At 54.9% G+C, this 16,569-nt stretch overlaps 6 protein-coding genes across 6 annotated transcripts; 2 read left to right on the top strand and 4 right to left on the bottom strand.

Annotated features, from left to right (window-relative positions):
- Positions 1–510: 510 nt before the first annotated feature.
- J7T55_010917 (uncharacterized protein) lies at positions 511–2,389 on the top strand (the record flags this gene model as incomplete). The annotated part of the gene is made up of 4 exons (XM_053135480.1): positions 511–740; positions 808–1,071; positions 1,130–1,623; positions 1,809–2,389. 4 exons carry the CDS (start codon positions 511–513, stop codon positions 2,387–2,389), a joined length of 1,569 nt encoding a protein of 522 aa, XP_052986875.1.
- A 466-nt stretch (positions 2,390–2,855) lies between these two features.
- J7T55_010916 (uncharacterized protein) lies at positions 2,856–3,740 on the bottom strand (the record flags this gene model as incomplete). Its single annotated transcript, XM_053135479.1, has 1 exon — positions 2,856–3,740. The coding sequence occupies one exon, from the start codon at positions 3,738–3,740 to the stop codon at positions 2,856–2,858; it is 885 nt and encodes a 294-aa protein (XP_052986874.1).
- An 801-nt stretch (positions 3,741–4,541) lies between these two features.
- On the bottom strand, positions 4,542–7,313 carry J7T55_010915 (uncharacterized protein; the record flags this gene model as incomplete). The annotated part of the gene is made up of 1 exon (XM_053135478.1): positions 4,542–7,313. The coding sequence occupies one exon, from the start codon at positions 7,311–7,313 to the stop codon at positions 4,542–4,544; it is 2,772 nt and encodes a 923-aa protein (XP_052986873.1).
- A 2,974-nt stretch (positions 7,314–10,287) lies between these two features.
- J7T55_010914 (uncharacterized protein) lies at positions 10,288–10,587 on the bottom strand (the record flags this gene model as incomplete). Its single annotated transcript, XM_053135476.1, has 1 exon — positions 10,288–10,587. The coding sequence occupies one exon, from the start codon at positions 10,585–10,587 to the stop codon at positions 10,288–10,290; it is 300 nt and encodes a 99-aa protein (XP_052986872.1).
- Positions 10,588–11,157: 570 nt separating this feature from the next.
- On the bottom strand, positions 11,158–12,239 carry J7T55_010913 (uncharacterized protein; the record flags this gene model as incomplete). Its single annotated transcript, XM_053135475.1, has 4 exons — positions 11,158–11,461; positions 11,675–11,763; positions 11,927–11,938; positions 12,177–12,239. The coding sequence occupies 4 exons, from the start codon at positions 12,237–12,239 to the stop codon at positions 11,158–11,160; spliced, it is 468 nt and encodes a 155-aa protein (XP_052986871.1).
- Positions 12,240–13,490: 1,251 nt separating this feature from the next.
- On the top strand, positions 13,491–14,876 carry J7T55_010912 (uncharacterized protein; the record flags this gene model as incomplete). The annotated part of the gene is made up of 4 exons (XM_053135474.1): positions 13,491–13,731; positions 13,896–14,140; positions 14,207–14,567; positions 14,632–14,876. The coding sequence occupies 4 exons, from the start codon at positions 13,491–13,493 to the stop codon at positions 14,874–14,876; spliced, it is 1,092 nt and encodes a 363-aa protein (XP_052986870.1).
- Between the last annotated feature and the right edge of the window lie 1,693 nt (positions 14,877–16,569).

Here is a 16,569-nt window from a genome sequence, read left to right as displayed (position 1 = left end):
ACCAATATTCGAACCAGTTCAAGCTGCCTGATATGCGTAATAGGAAAAAGTTGAAAGTTGTTGTTGATGATGCATTTGTTAAATGATATCCTCAAGTAGTCCTGAAGGGTGAAATTTACATGCTGTGCTTTTCATATCTGTTTGTAATGGCCTACACGACTCCACCACAGCTGTCTTTCAAAGTTACCTTGGTACTCAAGTATGGAGTGCAGGAGTGTAGTGCTACTTCAACGCTGGAGATCGGCAATTGAGAGTACTATTGGGGTGATGATTTAATTCCGAATTCCACATCCTTGCGAAGTATAATGTGTGTGAGCCACGAGGCACTCTCGCTAAAGTTTATATTCCATGGCCTCCACTTCGTCGGTTTCTCCTCATATGTCTAAGACCGTTCTCAATTTCGTGTGACCATAATGACGGATTTCCAGTCATGCCGGATCCGACTCACCTCTTTATTATTATACAGAATACCCATAAGCAACAAGGACCCACAGAGTACTGGAACTCAAAATGGCTTCGAAATTGGTCTCCAAAGCCGCCGACACCATTCCCGTGGGGCAGCAACACAGGAGGGCCACGGTCAAGCATCTGAAGAGCTCCCTTCCTGCCAACCTCCCTCAAGCAGACATCGACTACTTGGACAATGTCTCCGACAAGGAGCAGAAGAGAATATACCGCAAGGTGGACTGGCGACTGACGCCTATGCTCATGTTGCTTTACTTCTTTACCAACCTTGACAGGTCCGAATAACATATCGGTCTATTCGTAATTTTTGCAGCAGGATATCGCTAATGATTGCCCTGGCAGAGCAAATATTGGAAACGCAAAGATTCAAGGCTTAGAAGCCAGCCTGAAGATGGGGGGCAGCGATTACAATGTTGCTTCCATGATCTTTTTCGTGCCATATATTTTGTGCGAGATTCCTAGCAACGCCATCCTCCTCAATTTCAAACGACCATCGATATACCTCGGTATATTGGTGTTCTGCTGGGGCACTGTCATGACATGTAGCGGCGTCGTTAAAAGCTTTGGTGGGCTGGTTGCAGGACGGTTTTTGCTGGGCGTCTTCGAGTAAGACACTCCCTGCTCGAGTTTGTGGAAGCAAGAAGGGACTGATTCCTATATGCAGAGCCGGTTTCTTCCCTGGTGCTGTCTTCCTCATCAGTCAATGGTACCCACCACACCTCACGCAACTCCGCGTGGCCGTCTTCTACGGCGCCGCAGCCATCTCCGGGGCATTCTCCGGTCTGCTAGCAGCCGCAATCGCCAAAATGGACGGCCTCGGAAATTACGAGGCGTGGCGATGGATCTTCATCATCGAAGGCCTCCTGACCGTCGTCGTCGGGCTCTCGTGCTTCTTCATACTGCCTGACTCGCCGTCACTCTCTGGCGGTTGGCTGTCCGAGCACGAGATACGGTTTCTGATCCGGATGCATGAGAAGCATCGCGGTGCCCGCAGGGAGCCGGCAAGCAGTCCCGAGAAGAAGAAGCAGAGGTTCCAGTGGACCGTTCTCTTGAGCGTCTTGACCGATTGGCAGATCTACCTGCAATCCCTGATATTCTTATCTAGCGCCGTGCCCAACTATGCGCTCAAGTTCACCATGCCCCAAATCATTCTTAACAGTAAGCAGCTTCGTACAATTGTGAACTTTCAACAAAAAACATCAGCCACCCGTAGCCTGTTTAAATATTTGCACCGAAACGCTTTGTCAAGTTGCAGCTTTTAAGCCAGGCTAAAAGCAGATGGCACCCCTTTTTCAAATGGCAATCCTTCCCGGGGGTTCGATAGCTAACTCAGAGTGCTGCAGTGGGCTTCACGAGCACGCAGGCGCAGGTTCTTACCGCGCCGCCCTACATCTGTGGAGCTATCTCGGCCGTGTTATCGTCCATCTTGGCAGACAGTTTCACATGGAGGCTGCCCTTCATCGTGGGGCCGCAGGCGCTGCTGGTGGTGGCGTACTCGGTGCTGTTCAAGCTCAGCGGCGACATCAGGTCCAACGTCGCTGCGTGCTACTTCTGCGTCCACCTCTCTACCATCGGCACGTACCCCATCGTCCCTGGTGCAAGTGCCTGGACGCTCAACAACCTCGCCGGCCAGACCAAGAGGGCCGTGGGCATCGCTTTTATGATCGCAATAGGCAGCGTCGGTGGCATCATTGGCAGCCTTATATTCCAGGACAGGGAGAAGCCGAGCTATCCCACGGGATGGGGCAATTGCCTTGCTTTTGTGCTCGCTGGTATGGTAGCGGCCTTGGCTCTCGAGGTCACGTACTTTTCTATCAATAAAAAGAGGGCACGGCAGAGCGAGGAGGAGGTCAAAGAGAAGTACAGTGAGGAGGTCCTGGAAACGATGGGCGATCGTAATCCTTTATTCCGCTATTCTCTGTGATTAAGGTGATACAATGTAAAAGAAAGTATTCAAATTCATGTGTCTCAACATACCTTGCTGGAATTATCGCATACATTTGACGGTATGAGATGAATACTGCAAACGCAAGAAAGATCCCAGATGACTTGTTAATACAGAATTTTGAGTTAATACAATCGTGACAGTAAGATTCCTGATGATGCTTTCTAAATTGTGCTATGTTCACTTGCGGAGAGTCTCTATATAATAGCCTAGTATATTACAAGCTCTCCCACGGTCAAAGTCGATCGTGAAAGAGCTCCCGCTTATTCAAGGTCTGATACAGAGCGGCCCAACGGGCCCCTCCTTTTGCCCTTCATACCATGATCTGCCATTCCTGCACGATCATATACTACCAAGATTCAAGATTTGGACATCCAGCCCCGTATCCATGACCATCACCGAGGTCGAACCAAACACCCCATGTCCACAACCGATCAAGCATTCCCTAATGGTGCAAAAGACCACCCCCGACCCCCTTCTCCCACCCCCGTATCCCCTCCTTAATGTTCTCCCAGTACCTCAACCTCACCGCCTCCGTTACAGCACCCTGAACATCCCCTTCCTCAAAAGCTCTCTTCAAGCCCTCAACACACCGCCCGATCCGCTCCTCGTTCTCCTCCATCAGCCCCTCCAGGTCCCCCTCAGCCTCCGCCTCATCGATCGCCTCCCGCGCCTCCAGCACCTCGACCAGTAGCGCACTGTCTGCCGACGCACCGCCCGTGTGGCTGCCCGCCTCGTCGCCCGCCAGGTCGACGCCGTACCGCTCGGCCAGGATGTACTGGGCGCGCGACAGCGGGTGCGACAACGTCTTGTATGCGGCGTTTATATGACTCGACGCGGCCTCAGCTTGCCGCCGCAGCTTGGCTGTGCTGTCGGAGCTGCCGCCTGTGGAAGAGGTCGACGCGGAGTGGAAGTAGTCTGGGTGGCTTGTGGCTTGCAGGCGCAGGAACTCGCGGCGCAAGGCGCGCACGTCGATATCGAAGGGGCCCTCGGGCGGTGGGCCGTGTGGGAGGGTCTCGGGGAAGAGGTCGTAGTATGGCAAGCGCTTGGTTGGTTGGCTTTGGTCTTGGTCTTGTTGTTCTTGGGCTTCCTCGGCAGCGGTTTGGGGTTGGGATTGCGAGGACAGCCACCTGTGCTGTGCGCCGTGGGATGGTTGTGGTAATGCGCTTCGCCCCTGCTGCTGCTTCTGGTTCAGCAACGAGCTTTGTGAGGTCGGCTGTGTCGTTGAAAATGCTCTCCCAGCCGTCGTGGCCAGCGGCGCGTATGCCCTTTTCTGCGCGCAGCAGGTCGAGCATAGGCTGCGACCTGTCGAGGTGAGGCTCCTTCGCATGACTGACTGCCGGCGTCTTTTGAATTTGTGGACTGTCAATTCGTCTAAAGCCGTGCTCAAATATTTGCAAAGAAAAGAAAGGAGCGGAAACAACGTTGTAGAGGGGTGATGTTCAGTGGCGGGCTGCTTCTATTTCCCTCCTCCGTCTTCGCTGGGCCCTGGAAATATCTCTCTCGGCCTTCCCGGACTCGGCTCGGCGCTGCGATGACGTCTGGAATTTCTTGGGGGGGCGCGGCAAGCAGCGGCAAAGAGAAGAGAAGGGTTGGGGTCTGTGAGTGGGAGCCAGGTCCCCCCCCCCCAAAAGCTGCTCATTTCATCACTTCAGCACAACCAGCCAACCGAAAGGTCAAGAAGAGACCGCTAGCAGATGCGATTGTCTCTCCCACCAACTTGTGGCTTGCTGTAAATGGACTATTGCTCCTATTTAAAATCATTCTATTTGGACCTTGCAGGTGGAACAGTAGCTTGGAAGACATGGTGACGGTAGTAGCCCAGCAAAGACAAATCAGCATTGAGCCGTACCACCCACCATACAGACATAAATGAACATATATAGAGTTCATCTGTTCGACACCTCAGTCGCGCCAACTCCAGGTTGATATCTCAACCAATAGTCCATATCCCCAGTCGATCGTGTCTCTCAGCTTGATTAACAGCATTAATCATTATGACTATCCTTCCCATCTAGACCGTAGGAGATATCTACAAGAAACAAAACCATCTGCAGCACTGGGTATCCATCATCATCCGTCGATATCCTCCTTTATCTGTACTCCTCCTACCGTCTGTCTGTCCAAAAAATTAAGACAGCTCAACTCGCCCTCTCCACCTCCCACGCTCAACATGCCACCACCGGTCGCCAGAGGCGCTCTTCTTGTCCACGAGCCCTTCGGAATTATATGAGTTCCACCGCCCCGTGCAGCCCTCTCTCGCCTTGCCAGGGTCCTCGCCGTCCCTGTCCCTCTCCTTATCCTTGTCTTTGTCCTTGTCCTTCTCCTTCTCCTTGCCAGTCTTTCCCCCAGTATCCCTCTTCACCAACTTGCCCCTCGTGAACACAGCCTCCCTCTCCGGCACACCAGGAACAACACAGCAGGGCGCAATTCCCGTGCCAAACCCGCCACCAGCATTACTACTGATATCCCCCTTACGGGACAGGTCCTCGCCACCGTCACCAAGCAGGTCATCCATGACGACCAGCCCGCCTCTCGCGTCCGACCCGCCCGCGTCCGGCACCAGGGTATAGCAGATCCGGCTGGCCGCGTCGCCGATGAAGCCCGCCAGCCCCTCGGTCGACACCACCTCGCCGTCCTCGTCTAGGACGTTGGCCTCGAACCGCGGGAAGCGTCGCGCCGCCTCCAGCCGCGCCTGCGCCGCCAGCCGTGCCGCGTGCAGGTCGCTGCCGTACTCGCGGGTGGGGAGCATCTCCTTGCCGCTGTCCTTGGTGTCGGATGACGAGCGCGCGCCGCCCTGGTCGTCGGTCGAGGGCTGCTTGGGCCCGCCGGCGAGGGCGGCCAGGTTAGTGGACGAGGCGTTCGCGCCCGCCGCGTTGGTGGCCTGGCTCACCAGCCCGCGGCGGTACCTGTCACCAGCGAGGTCAGCCCGTTCCTGCGGCTTGCATAGCGCCTGAAAACGCCCCTCCGGGTCGTTGGGCACACGAATCGACCGCAAGCAAGGGAAGCCGCCGGCCGCGATGCTGCGCGCCAGGATGTCGTCTGCCCTCGTCGCCGCCGCGTCGCTCTCGAAGACGTCCCAGTGCAGCTTTTTCAGCGACCGGGAGGCGAGATACGGCATGAACAGGAACGGATCGTCGCCCATGGCCGGGGCCGCCGCCTGCACGATGTTAAAGGTCGTCAGGTTGCTCAGCTTGGCGAACATGCGCACCAGCGCGTCCGCGCTGTCGATGTTCTGGTGGATCAGCGTTAGGGTCTCGAGCGAGCTGGCTGCGGCACGGGTAGCGAAGGTCGATAGGCCGGCAGTGGTCACACCTGAACAGTGAGCGAGGCTAAGTTTCTTTAGCGCTCGCGGCAGGCCCAGGAGGGAGTCGTCGTTGAAGGAGCTGGCTGGCAGGTGGGACAGGTACAGCGAGTCGATGCCCGGGAGAAAGGTCAGGGCGGCGCCGATCATGCCGTGGGGCGACATGTTAGAACCCGGCAGACAGTGGATCGTCAGGTGCGTCAGCTCCTTCCAGTTCTCGTGCCGCAGCACAAAGCGGTTGGCATGTGCTGCCGTCAGGTAGTGGTCCGGGATGCCGTCGTCCGCGGGCGCTGGCGCTGGGGCTAAGGTCGCTCTCTTGGACTTCCTAGACATCGACTGCGCCCTCTTTCTGCTGCTTGAGCGGACGTGTTCCACCGACGCCTCGGGCACCGCCTCAATGACCCACGTCATCTCCTTGAGCTTGCGCCGCGTCTCCATGGCGTGCAGGAAGTGACTATCGCTGCCATGCCGGTAGCTCGGGTAGAAGCCGTCCAGACGCTCCAGGTTGGGACACGCCATCACCACCGATGCCACCATGTCATGGTACTTCGTCGCCTCGATTGGCGCGTTGTCGGGCAGCGCAGGGACCTTGAGCGAGCGCACCACCGCCCCGAGGCTCCTGTTGGCCCGCAGCGTACGCCGAAGCAGAACCAGCCTAGCAGTATGCAGCCCCTTATACTTCTTGCTAAGCTGGGCGTCCTTGCCGACTAGCTGGATGTCGCTGTAGAGTGCCTCCCTCGCCACGGCAAGCAGCTTGTGGTTGCACAGGGCCACGGCGCAGCAGTCGCGCATCCAGCATGTCGCGCAGCTGCTGCTCTTGTCGTCGAAGTGCAGCCTCCGCACGTGCTCGAGGACCAGCCTCAGGACCTCGACCGGCAGCTTGTTGAACAGCTCGTTCGGCCCCGGTTTCCGGGGCGCCACCGCCTTGATGGGCTCAGGCCGCCGCGGCTGCCACGTCGGCGCCGAGTTCCGAAACGGCTGGTGCGCTGGCGGGAACGTCTCGAATGCGTGCGCCTCCTCGATCACCGGCATCCCGCCCCAGCTACTAGCCCGCGTTGCGCGGCCCTGGCTGTCCACTGTGCCGTCAAACGAGTGGAAGCTGCCCGGACGTGGCGCCATGGGCCCGCCGCTGGATATACGTCGAGGCCGCGCGTACATGCCAGGTCGCTGCGGCTGCGGGGCCTGCTGGGGTTGATAGCGCCGGTCGTTGAGGCTGTAGTGGTTGATCTCGGGCATCATTCCGTATTCCGGGCCGTAGTCGAAGTCCGATCCGAGTGTCACCTCTCGCGACAGCGGCGACGGCTTCCCATTGAGCGCGGCGACGTGCGCGGCAAAGGCCTGTGACGACCGCTGGTTGTCGTGGTGCAGCTCCATGCGGCGCATCGGTGGGTTCACCATGCTGTTCGGCCTCCCACTCGCGCCAGCGCCCCCGCCGCTGCTCTGTGGCCGCCTTCCCCGATCGCCTTGCGCCGCCCTCGCCCTCGCCTGCTGCGCCTTGTCCTGGCCCTTGTTGCGCAGCAGGTCATCCCAGGAGCCACTGGCCCGTGGTTGGTGTTGGACCGGCGCCTGAGGCGGCCGGGCAAAATTAGCGGCTGCCATCTCAACGGAGCTGTCTGTGTGTCGATCTATCTGTCTGCCTCCCTCGGGGTCTGCAGGCTGCTGTCCAGCAATAGATAGGTAATAGTCCTCTTCAAACTCAAAATGAAAAACGATTGTCTGCTTTCGGAGAAAAGATTATTGCACTTCAAATGGTTCAGCCTGGGTGTCGACACTCTCTCGTCATATTCCACATGCGCGTCCGGAACATCCGAGCAGTCAGCTTCCCCCCCGGTCGATATCTGGTGTGGTCTTCGGAAATTTGCAACGTCTGGAAACGACAGGAACAACAACAATGTGTCTGGATATCGAAATTTCGGCCTGAGTGAGAAAGAGCGGGCCCTGGGGGAAAAACTGGGTTTGTCTCGCTCTCAAATGTTGTCCCGTCGGACAGCGATGTTGAGGCTGAGGCGGGGTTTTCCACTCTGCAGTAAGCAACGCACTCGGCCAGAGCGAGCAAGCAGGCAGGCGAGCTGAAGATGATGGTCGGGTCCGAAATGTGCCACTTCTGTTGGGGGCTCAGCCTTGGTTTATTGGGCAATTTATTAGCCGGATTATCGACAAGATGTTGTGTTGCGACTGGAGGGGGGGTGGTTGGAAGCGTCAGCTGCAGCCACAATGTCGCTCCCAGGGCTTGCCCAGGTGGGTGGCTATTTATTGTTTGTCCCAGCAACTCAACTCGGCCGAGTCCCGAAAATTTTGGGGGGGCCTCGTTGCTGCAGACACACAAGAGGTTCACAAACGAGCGTCTCGGGTCAGGAATGGGAAAAGGCAGTAGAAAGAAAGAAAAACCAGATCACAGAATGGAAACAGACCAGGGCGAAGGAACCATGAATAAGTTCACCAGCGCAATGTTGACGTAAGGAGGAACTGGTGGAGCTTTACGAGTACGCTGGGGGGGGCTCAGTCGTGTTTTGAATGAGCACCGTATGGGTACATTTACCACCGCTCCACACCTGACCGCCGTCCGTGATCGCCGGCGCATGCTGTCTATACCTCTTCTGGTGTTGGCTGGCACGGATGGAAATGTACTGCAATAATGTTTCGAGTTATGTCGACACACACATACAGGCACACGCACAATCTACTCATACACACACACAACACGTACATGGCTTGCGTCGCCCGTGTCCATCGGCCCTGCTTCCATGGTCCCTGTTCTCGGAACTCAGACAACATGAAGCAGGGTGTTGCCAGCCTCTGGCCCGGGGCACCGTGAAGGGCTGCCCTTGCTTGAACCAGAGCTTCAGATTTATTTATGTATCTCACAGTAGATCGGTTCCCGGCAGTTCGGGGAGATTGTTGCTGCAATTAGTGCCACAAACCACTTGGCGTCCTGGGCTCGCAGGACTCTTCGATGCGCTTTCAGTGGTCAAGCCCTTGTTGGCTCTTTTCTCTCTACTCCTTGGCGTTTGCTGATGGCTTAATCCGTCACTCTGCGTCGGTGAATTTCTTTCGCCCAGGGCCAGAGGCCGAGTAACCGAGAAGGCTGGGGCATGGATACTGAAGCTGCCCAGTTCTCAAACACGTTGGCTGTGGTACCTGAGTAGGCAGGCTGGGAGGTAGGATGAGAAAGGGGCCCACACTTGCATATGTGACCACGCCCGTGGGCCCCCCGTATGAGCTTGACGGATGGGGCTTACGGCGAGACGCCATGAGCTTGCTCACCCCAATCGCGCCAGCCCACCTGCAGCCCACATACGCCAGCCCAGGCACCCAGTCATACAAAAATGTGTGGAAATTGACATGCCCGATTAGACGCCACTCCAGGGGGCCCTGGCAGCTGACTCCAGTGGCCGTGCGTATCGAGGCGATCCTCTGACGGCGCTGACGGCGCAAAAGAACCAAAAGACAGGGCTGTTGCTAGTCAGGGGAAATACACATATCTCTCGAACGAAAGTCAGCAAAGACCGGGCCAGGGAGATTGATGACGGGCCCCAGGCAAGCCCAGGCTCGAGCACGCAGCACGGGGCCAGCCCTGTCTGTCTCGCTGTTTGGCAGCCCTGGCAACCAGTCAACCAGTGCAACCTGGTGGATGAGTGATGAATCAGGGCGTGAAGATTGCAATGTTGTAGGCAGGGTTTTGGATCTGGCACCATAGGCGCACACTGGTTGGGTGCCAGGCGCCGTTATCAGCCAAGCCTGCAGCCGAGCTATGCTCAAAGGGTGGTCCTGGCTGTCGATCCGAGAGCCTGGGAAGGAGGAGAAAAGCAGAAACAAGGAGGTGGAAACACAAGAGACAGTGTTGCCTGTTCCCTGCCCAGCACTTGAAATGCTCAAAAAGCACTCTATTCCCCCGTCGGTCGTGGTTGGCTGAGCGGTTTGGCGTTTTATCTCGATCCTCTTGTGTGCGTGGGGGAGCTTGATTGTGATAGACGCACGACCGTCATCGTTTCTCCTCCATCCCAGATGCCAGGGAGAGGGAGATGAAAGCAACCAAGGGAGTGAATGCGCCGACCATGATGGAACGATAGCACGACACATGCACACGACACGACGCGGCCGCGAGGAAAGTTGCCGAGACCCATGCCTTTCCGGCCAGGTTTTGGTTTCGTTCCATTTCGTTTCGTTGCGTTGCCATGGACACACGCTTCTTGTGATCGATCCACTTCGATCCTCCGCCGCCGCATCTTCTTCTTTTCCGCCGCGCGACATTTTCTCCCCGACCTCCTCATGCTCTCGGGCCGTTTCCTGAACGCTGACGCGCAGACATCCTTCCTCTCCACGAAACCTTGCAGCTCCACCAAGGGCCGAATGAACCGAGTGTGGGGGAGCGGTTCCCTCCATGTCGGCCGGGTGGGCCCCTGACAGTTGTTCGATGTCAATCAATATCAAGGAACCTTGGAAGCGAACAAACAACCATGGGCCGACATAACGCCATGCTTGAATGCCTGCGCTTCAGACACCTCGAAACACGCTGCCACTGTGCGTTCTGCTGGTCTGAGTGGGTGGACAGGCCCTGCAAGACCGATCGCCGTCACCGCCAAGTGACATGGATGTAGCTCGGCACAAAGTTCGAAGTCGGCCTTGCGGACATAGTGACAGGCACCGTCATGAACCGGATGCCTCCTCGTTGAGCGATGCCTTCAACATCAGGTGGAAACCAGGGTGCTGTGCTTATTGTGACGGCCGCCATATCCATGGACCGCTTGTACACTGCGATGAGGGCTGGGGCTGTAGCTTTCCGCCTCGCACCCGGCATCATCAGAATCTGGTCTGGTGTTTCAGCGTCTCCCGACCAAGTGGCCGAACTTTTTGGAGACGTGCGAATGGCCATGGTGCAATTGCAAAAAGAATGCGCGGGTCGCGCTGGTTTCCCGAGTGTTTTTCGTTTTAGGACGCGTTCGCAGGGTAGACAAATCCATGCCCTTCCAACATCCCGGCCCCCAGGCGACAAGTAGAACCACAGATGATCGCTCGTTGAACATAGAATATCATCAGGACAGTTGCAAAGCATACCTTTCGCCTACTCAGCTGGACCGAAATGCCTTTTAAATATTAATAGTGATCACAGTCACTGTTTGATTGATGAGCTTAATGAACGGGATCACATTGCTCAAGCAAGTATTCACAATGCGTCCCTTGGGGACAGACTCTCTGGAGTTAGGGCTCCTCAATCTCGTGTGCCCTCATTCTGTCATGCAAGGGAATGAGGGATGCCAGTCATGAAGAGAGTGTATTACTCGACCGCCAGTCTACCTCCAGTTTTGCACCACTTCCCGGATATCCACCCGCACCCCAGTGGAGTCCCACTTGTTCTTAGGGACGCCCCCGTTCTGCAGCGCCGTGAGCATCTGCTAAGCGGCCATCTTGATTCGACCATCGGTGGTCCGCAAACCGCCCAACATCAAAGGCGCCCCAGTGCTTTGGGAGCTGCCGAGGTGCGCGATGGTGTCGCGCGCGTCGTCCCGCCCATGGCATGCAGCTGCTGGCCCGTCGTACTGTGGTCGCTCTGTTGGGGCTGCTTCTCCAGGGAGAAGTTGGGCGTGTACTGGTCCGCGGGGACGAACTCGCAGCGGCCCAGATCGCACAGTTCGCGGCCGTCCGGCTTGAACAGCGAGCGGCAGTCGTGGTCCTGGTACCGGCCACCGTGGCATGGCTCGAGGCGGATCAATGCCCCCGAGATGGTCTTCCGCTCGCCCAGCCCCGAGCTGGACCGTCTTGAAAGGAATGTGGATTGGTCGAAGGTGTTTATTCAGACTGAAGTTTAGTCGTTGGGCTGTTAAGGCCGGATCAGTAATACTTCTGGTCATCCTGAGCCGTTCTCTCCATTCCGTGACTGTTGTTGAATCAGCGACCAGCTCGGAGTTCGAACTCGGTGCTGGCAACCCTAATTTTCTTTCGCACGGGAGGTACAATCCTACCGCCAAATACCAGCGATGGCATTGCGACCTGCCCTGCTCTCTGAAGCACTCTGCTCAAAGAAAGAAGACGCCCAGAAATCATATCGAGGCTATTTATTGAAGAATGGACATCTTCATTCTGATCGGGGTCTCTATCAACAGTGGTCAGAGATATTGGACAATTTTGATGTTGCAGTGATCTTCTTCGAGCTTATGGTTGGACCACAAGAGCACTTGCTGGCTGCTTGAAGGTGTATTGGAAAGACGACTTACTGTTTGGGTGAACTTCGTTTACAGCTTCAGTAGTATCAAGAGCTCTCGAAGGGGAGAAGACACTCTGAATCCCCCTCGCTCAGTGATACTCCTTTTTGTCACTCATTCTCATTGCAGCCATTGTACAGGCGGCAGAGATTGAAGGAAAAAAATGGACGCCTGCTTTCTCGGGCGCCTCCATGGCTTGGAATCGTTGTGATGAGTAGCTGCGGCAGCAAACGAGAGATGGGGGGGCGAACACGGGACTGACATCACCATTCTGCTCCACTACTCCAGAAAGCTGTTTGGAGGCTTGGGGATCCATTACGTCCATTGTTGCTACAATTCTTTGGATGATAAGGTGCAACAAAGGTGCTGCGAGTTCCTGGGCAATAAAGTGTTTGATCCTTTATGGAGGCTAGAGCGTCTGACTAACAGCAGATAGCTGACAACACACCACTTCTCACCAAGTTTGGCCTCCGAGCCAAGTTTGTACAATTAAGAAGCTAGAGCAGAAAGATGGAAGCGCAGCAAACAGACATATAGACCCAAATAAGAGCATCCAGCTGAGTCACTGGAGTGAAGCACCGGACTAATATCTGTTTAAGGGGGACAAGGTCGAGGGGCCATGGCTTAGACGCGGCTGAGAACGGCGGCTGAAAGCGTCGGCTGAGTTTCATAGAGCGCCACCAGGCTGACAACACCTGACGTTTGATCGGCTGTGAAAACGAAGTTGAGACGACCTGGATACAAGAGCACAGCTGTGGGACATCCATAAATTGCTGAGCCACTGGATCCTTTGGCTGATGGCATTCAGCTGGACCCGCTGTCCTGACAAGGGACGGGCAGTATAATTTGTGTGAACGCGTGCGAGGATCACAATAGATCAAGCCTCACGCAAACAAGGCTCTCGCTCACAGCGGAGTGGCCGGCTGAGCCCGGAATTCAGTGCTTCTGTTTGGTGGGGAATATATGAGGATCACAGTAGACCAAGCCTTACACAAAGAAGGGTTTTTGTTTGCGGCTGAGAAACCCGGCTGAATCTGGAATTCAGTGTTCCTATTCTTTTAAGCACATGGGAAAATCACAGGAGACTAAGCTTCACGCAAACAAGGCTCTCCTGTAAGTTGAGCCTAGAATTCAGTGACTCTGTTTGGTTGAGCATATATAAGCATCACAGTAGACCAAGCTCTACACAAATAAGGGTTTTTGTTTGCGGCTGAGGGATCCGGCTGAATCTGGGAATCAGTTTTCCTGTTTGGTTGGCATATTTGGGGATTGCAGCAAACCAAGTCCCACGCAAACACGGCTCACACACGCGGCTGAGAGTTGAGTTCAGTGCTCTATGCCACCCTGGAGCACTCACAACGAGGGTGGTACCAAACAGGTACGCACGAGGATCATGATACACTAAGCCCACAAAAGCTCCCAACAATTCAGGCAGCAAACCATTCAAGAAAATTATCAAACTGACCGAGCTCTTGATTCTTCCTCAACCACACCACAACTGTTGACAACCACCCACTTCGCGTTGTTCTTACTCCATTTGAAACCCACTACATCAGGTTCTCTCTCCGCATACATCATGGCATCAGAGGTAGTACCCTTCAAGAAGCTTCCTCAGGAGCTCCGAAACGAGGTGTGGACCTGTGCCATGATCAGCAAGCATGGCGTCCATTTCCTCAAGTTGGACAATGATTACAATGGCACTTACCTCTTCCCTGCTGCAGAGATCTCCCAGCCTGTCCAGGGACCGGGCATCTCAGAGGTATCCTCCATGTCAGCAGCTTGCGACACTGCTAGGCTGTCCATAGCTGGTGGATCTAGTATGTCACTGCCTCCAGCTGAAGTGGAAGCCAGTCTCCTACCTCTGATTACTCTTCCGCACCCGCACCAGCAACCTCAACCCCATCCGTGGATGGACATTCCTATCAGCACACCTAATCATTCAAATTCCGGAGGAGGTACAATGACTGATCTCTTGTTACAGATGCAGACGGTTCATTGGTCGCCCGGTTTGGATTGAGTCGCATCATTCTGAACTTCAGAGTCGCACTTGGCGCTCTGATTCCAGCTTCCATGCCCAGCATTCAAAGCTACATCAATCCCCTCAAGAGGCCCCACATCAAAGTGGACAAAGACAACGATCTCTTCTGTTTCTCGACGTTCAGAAGCCCCTGGTTTCCCAATTATCACTTTTCGGGTGGCACTTCCTGCTCACACCCAGATTTTCGCGTGAGCAGACACCAGTATATTTGCTGCAGTTTAATGGTATCCCAGCTGACAGAGAGGGGCATGCAGGACACCAAACTCGTGGCCATCAGCATGCCAGGACAGAACAGGGCGACGGATGACTTCATCTGCAAGGACTGCTTCAAAGACTACACCCAAGACCCGGGCCAGTTCTGGGGCCAGCTCGAGGTCTGCATCGCCTGCATGGCATCCTGGACTGCCCAGCTCAGGGATGTTGAGCGTGTGTACCTGATCGTTCCGGGCTTGCCCCAGGCTCAGGCCGACGATGAGCAGATCGTGTACCGCTGGGGAGCGCCTGCGGCAATGCAAGCTGCCATCGCAGCGTTGCCCAGGCCGCCTTCCTCGTATGACCGGCGGACGCCCATGCACATGCCAGCTTGGGGTACAAGGCCCGCCTTGAGACTCCTCAGTAAGTTCGGGAATATCTCCATAAGGTCGTATGATAAGTCCACTGATAGAAGTGCTCCTCACAGGCAGCGAGACCGTAGAGGCATTTGGCCCCGATGGCCCGCAGTCCTTCCATGGCTGCGGAATCACTCTCTTCGAGGTGCCTGCATCTGCGGTTCCAGACGAGACCCAGGAGATTCTGGACGTGATGTTCGAGGAGACCTGCAACGCCCGCTGCTTGTTCACCGTGGATGCCGACGACTTCTCGCCCTTCCCGAGCAACCCCGTTCACTGTGGAGGTGTTGTGGAATTCAAGTTCCTGTCTTACTAGGCGATTTGCCAGCGGTGGGGGGTTGTGGATGGGGAGGAGCCGCTGCTAGCTACGATTCTTGAGCAGTCGAGCCGCAAAGCCAATGGTCTCTTCCAGGGAATCTCGCCTATTGCCTCGATATCCAGCAACAGCCTGGACAGAGGCGGGAGGAAATCAGGGGAAAAGGACTGCATTATTAGGGTCGCTTAGGGATGCTTGTCAGTCCCATTGATGGAAAGATGACCATCTATATTCAGCACAAAATTCAGTTGAGGGGTCCGCTTAATCGAGAAAAGGCGGCGAGGGTTGTTTTTGGGCTTTCAGATGCGATAATAGTGGAATGAAGCATTCTGACCATATGTATTGTCTATCGACTTGGTGACAGTCCTATTGTTACGGATCGTACACGTATCAAGCTTATTCTTTTTGGAACATCTACACAGGAAATGCTCCCACAGCACTATCTTGCGTGATCCCGAGGATAAGATGTCGTTTGCGATCCACCATGTATCACATGTTGTTGAACCAAGGTACGTTCGCGTGCAGTGTTTGGTGGTGGTGCACAGGCTGTCCATCAATTATCATGGCGAGACGCGAAGACCGTGGTCCACATGTCCCAATTCTTAGGTCTCCGAGGCTGCACCTGCACAACAATCTCAGGAAGCGAAGACGACCGTAGATGTCATATTTTCTCATGGGGGATGACTGATGATCAAAGGCTGTAGTCATGTGAACATCTACATATGTAGAAACAAAGGGTCAGATCAAATCTATACGGCGCCCTATGGGGGAAATGTCGAGCTGGGATTGTAGATCCAAGTGGTAATCCCCGACTTTCAGGGGCTCACACAACTCCTACGCATCACTCTACATCCTCCATTGACATGAACTACAAGTCTCAAGTCCAAATCAGCCATGCTCCCTCAGCCGTTTGTCCCCCCAAGTCATGCCCAAACGTAGGCGCACTCCCAGCCGTCCATCCCAGTCACGGCCTCGCACCGGCGCCTTCTAACAGCTGTGTGCTCGCAGCCTCGCGATTCAGCTGCGTGATGCAGCCGGCATCGTTGAAGGCTTCATCTGAAGCCAGAGGGTCGCCTGTCTTACTGCCTGCTATCAATTGTCTTCATCAGACGGAAGGCCTAATAAGTGCTCTTTACGCGTGTCAATATTCTCGTCTGAATTATCTTATCCCCCCCCTCCTTTCCCGGTGGATATTAATTTCAACCTAATATTTCACATCCTGATTCCTTACTTTGCAGGTACTATTGCATCAATGAGGCAATATTCTTAGATACTGAGCCCTATGATACCTGTAGCAGTTGCAGAAGGAGGAGGTGCCCCAAGCTGACTGCACATATGGCGACAAAGATCGGCGGAGTAGTCACTCATGGATCACATCTCACCTGTATACTCTTGAGAATAGTAGACCAGGAATGATTGTCAGGATGAAGTGTCTGGATATCCAAACGCGTAGTAGCAGTCTAACAAGGCTAGAAATTCCGCTTGGGTCTCTTTGTAAAGAAATTATTGAATGCTATAAGACAGAGAGTAGTGTATGCTATAAGCTACATTAGAAATATCAACATGCGACAAGACATATACTATCGATTCAAATCGTCATCATAATAGATACCTGCACAGAATCACATTAAAAATGAGGGGCACAGTGTGAAGCAACAAAATCTTCCTGCAACACTGAGTGTAGGGGTTTCGT

Source organism: Diaporthe amygdali (assembly GCF_026229845.1).
Source record: "Diaporthe amygdali strain CAA958 chromosome Unknown NODE_55_length_279518_cov_64_759621, whole genome shotgun sequence".
Classification (NCBI taxonomy): domain Eukaryota; kingdom Fungi; phylum Ascomycota; class Sordariomycetes; order Diaporthales; family Diaporthaceae; genus Diaporthe; species Diaporthe amygdali.
Note: the sequence above shows the minus strand (reverse complement) of the source record. Positions and strands in the feature narration are given on the sequence as shown.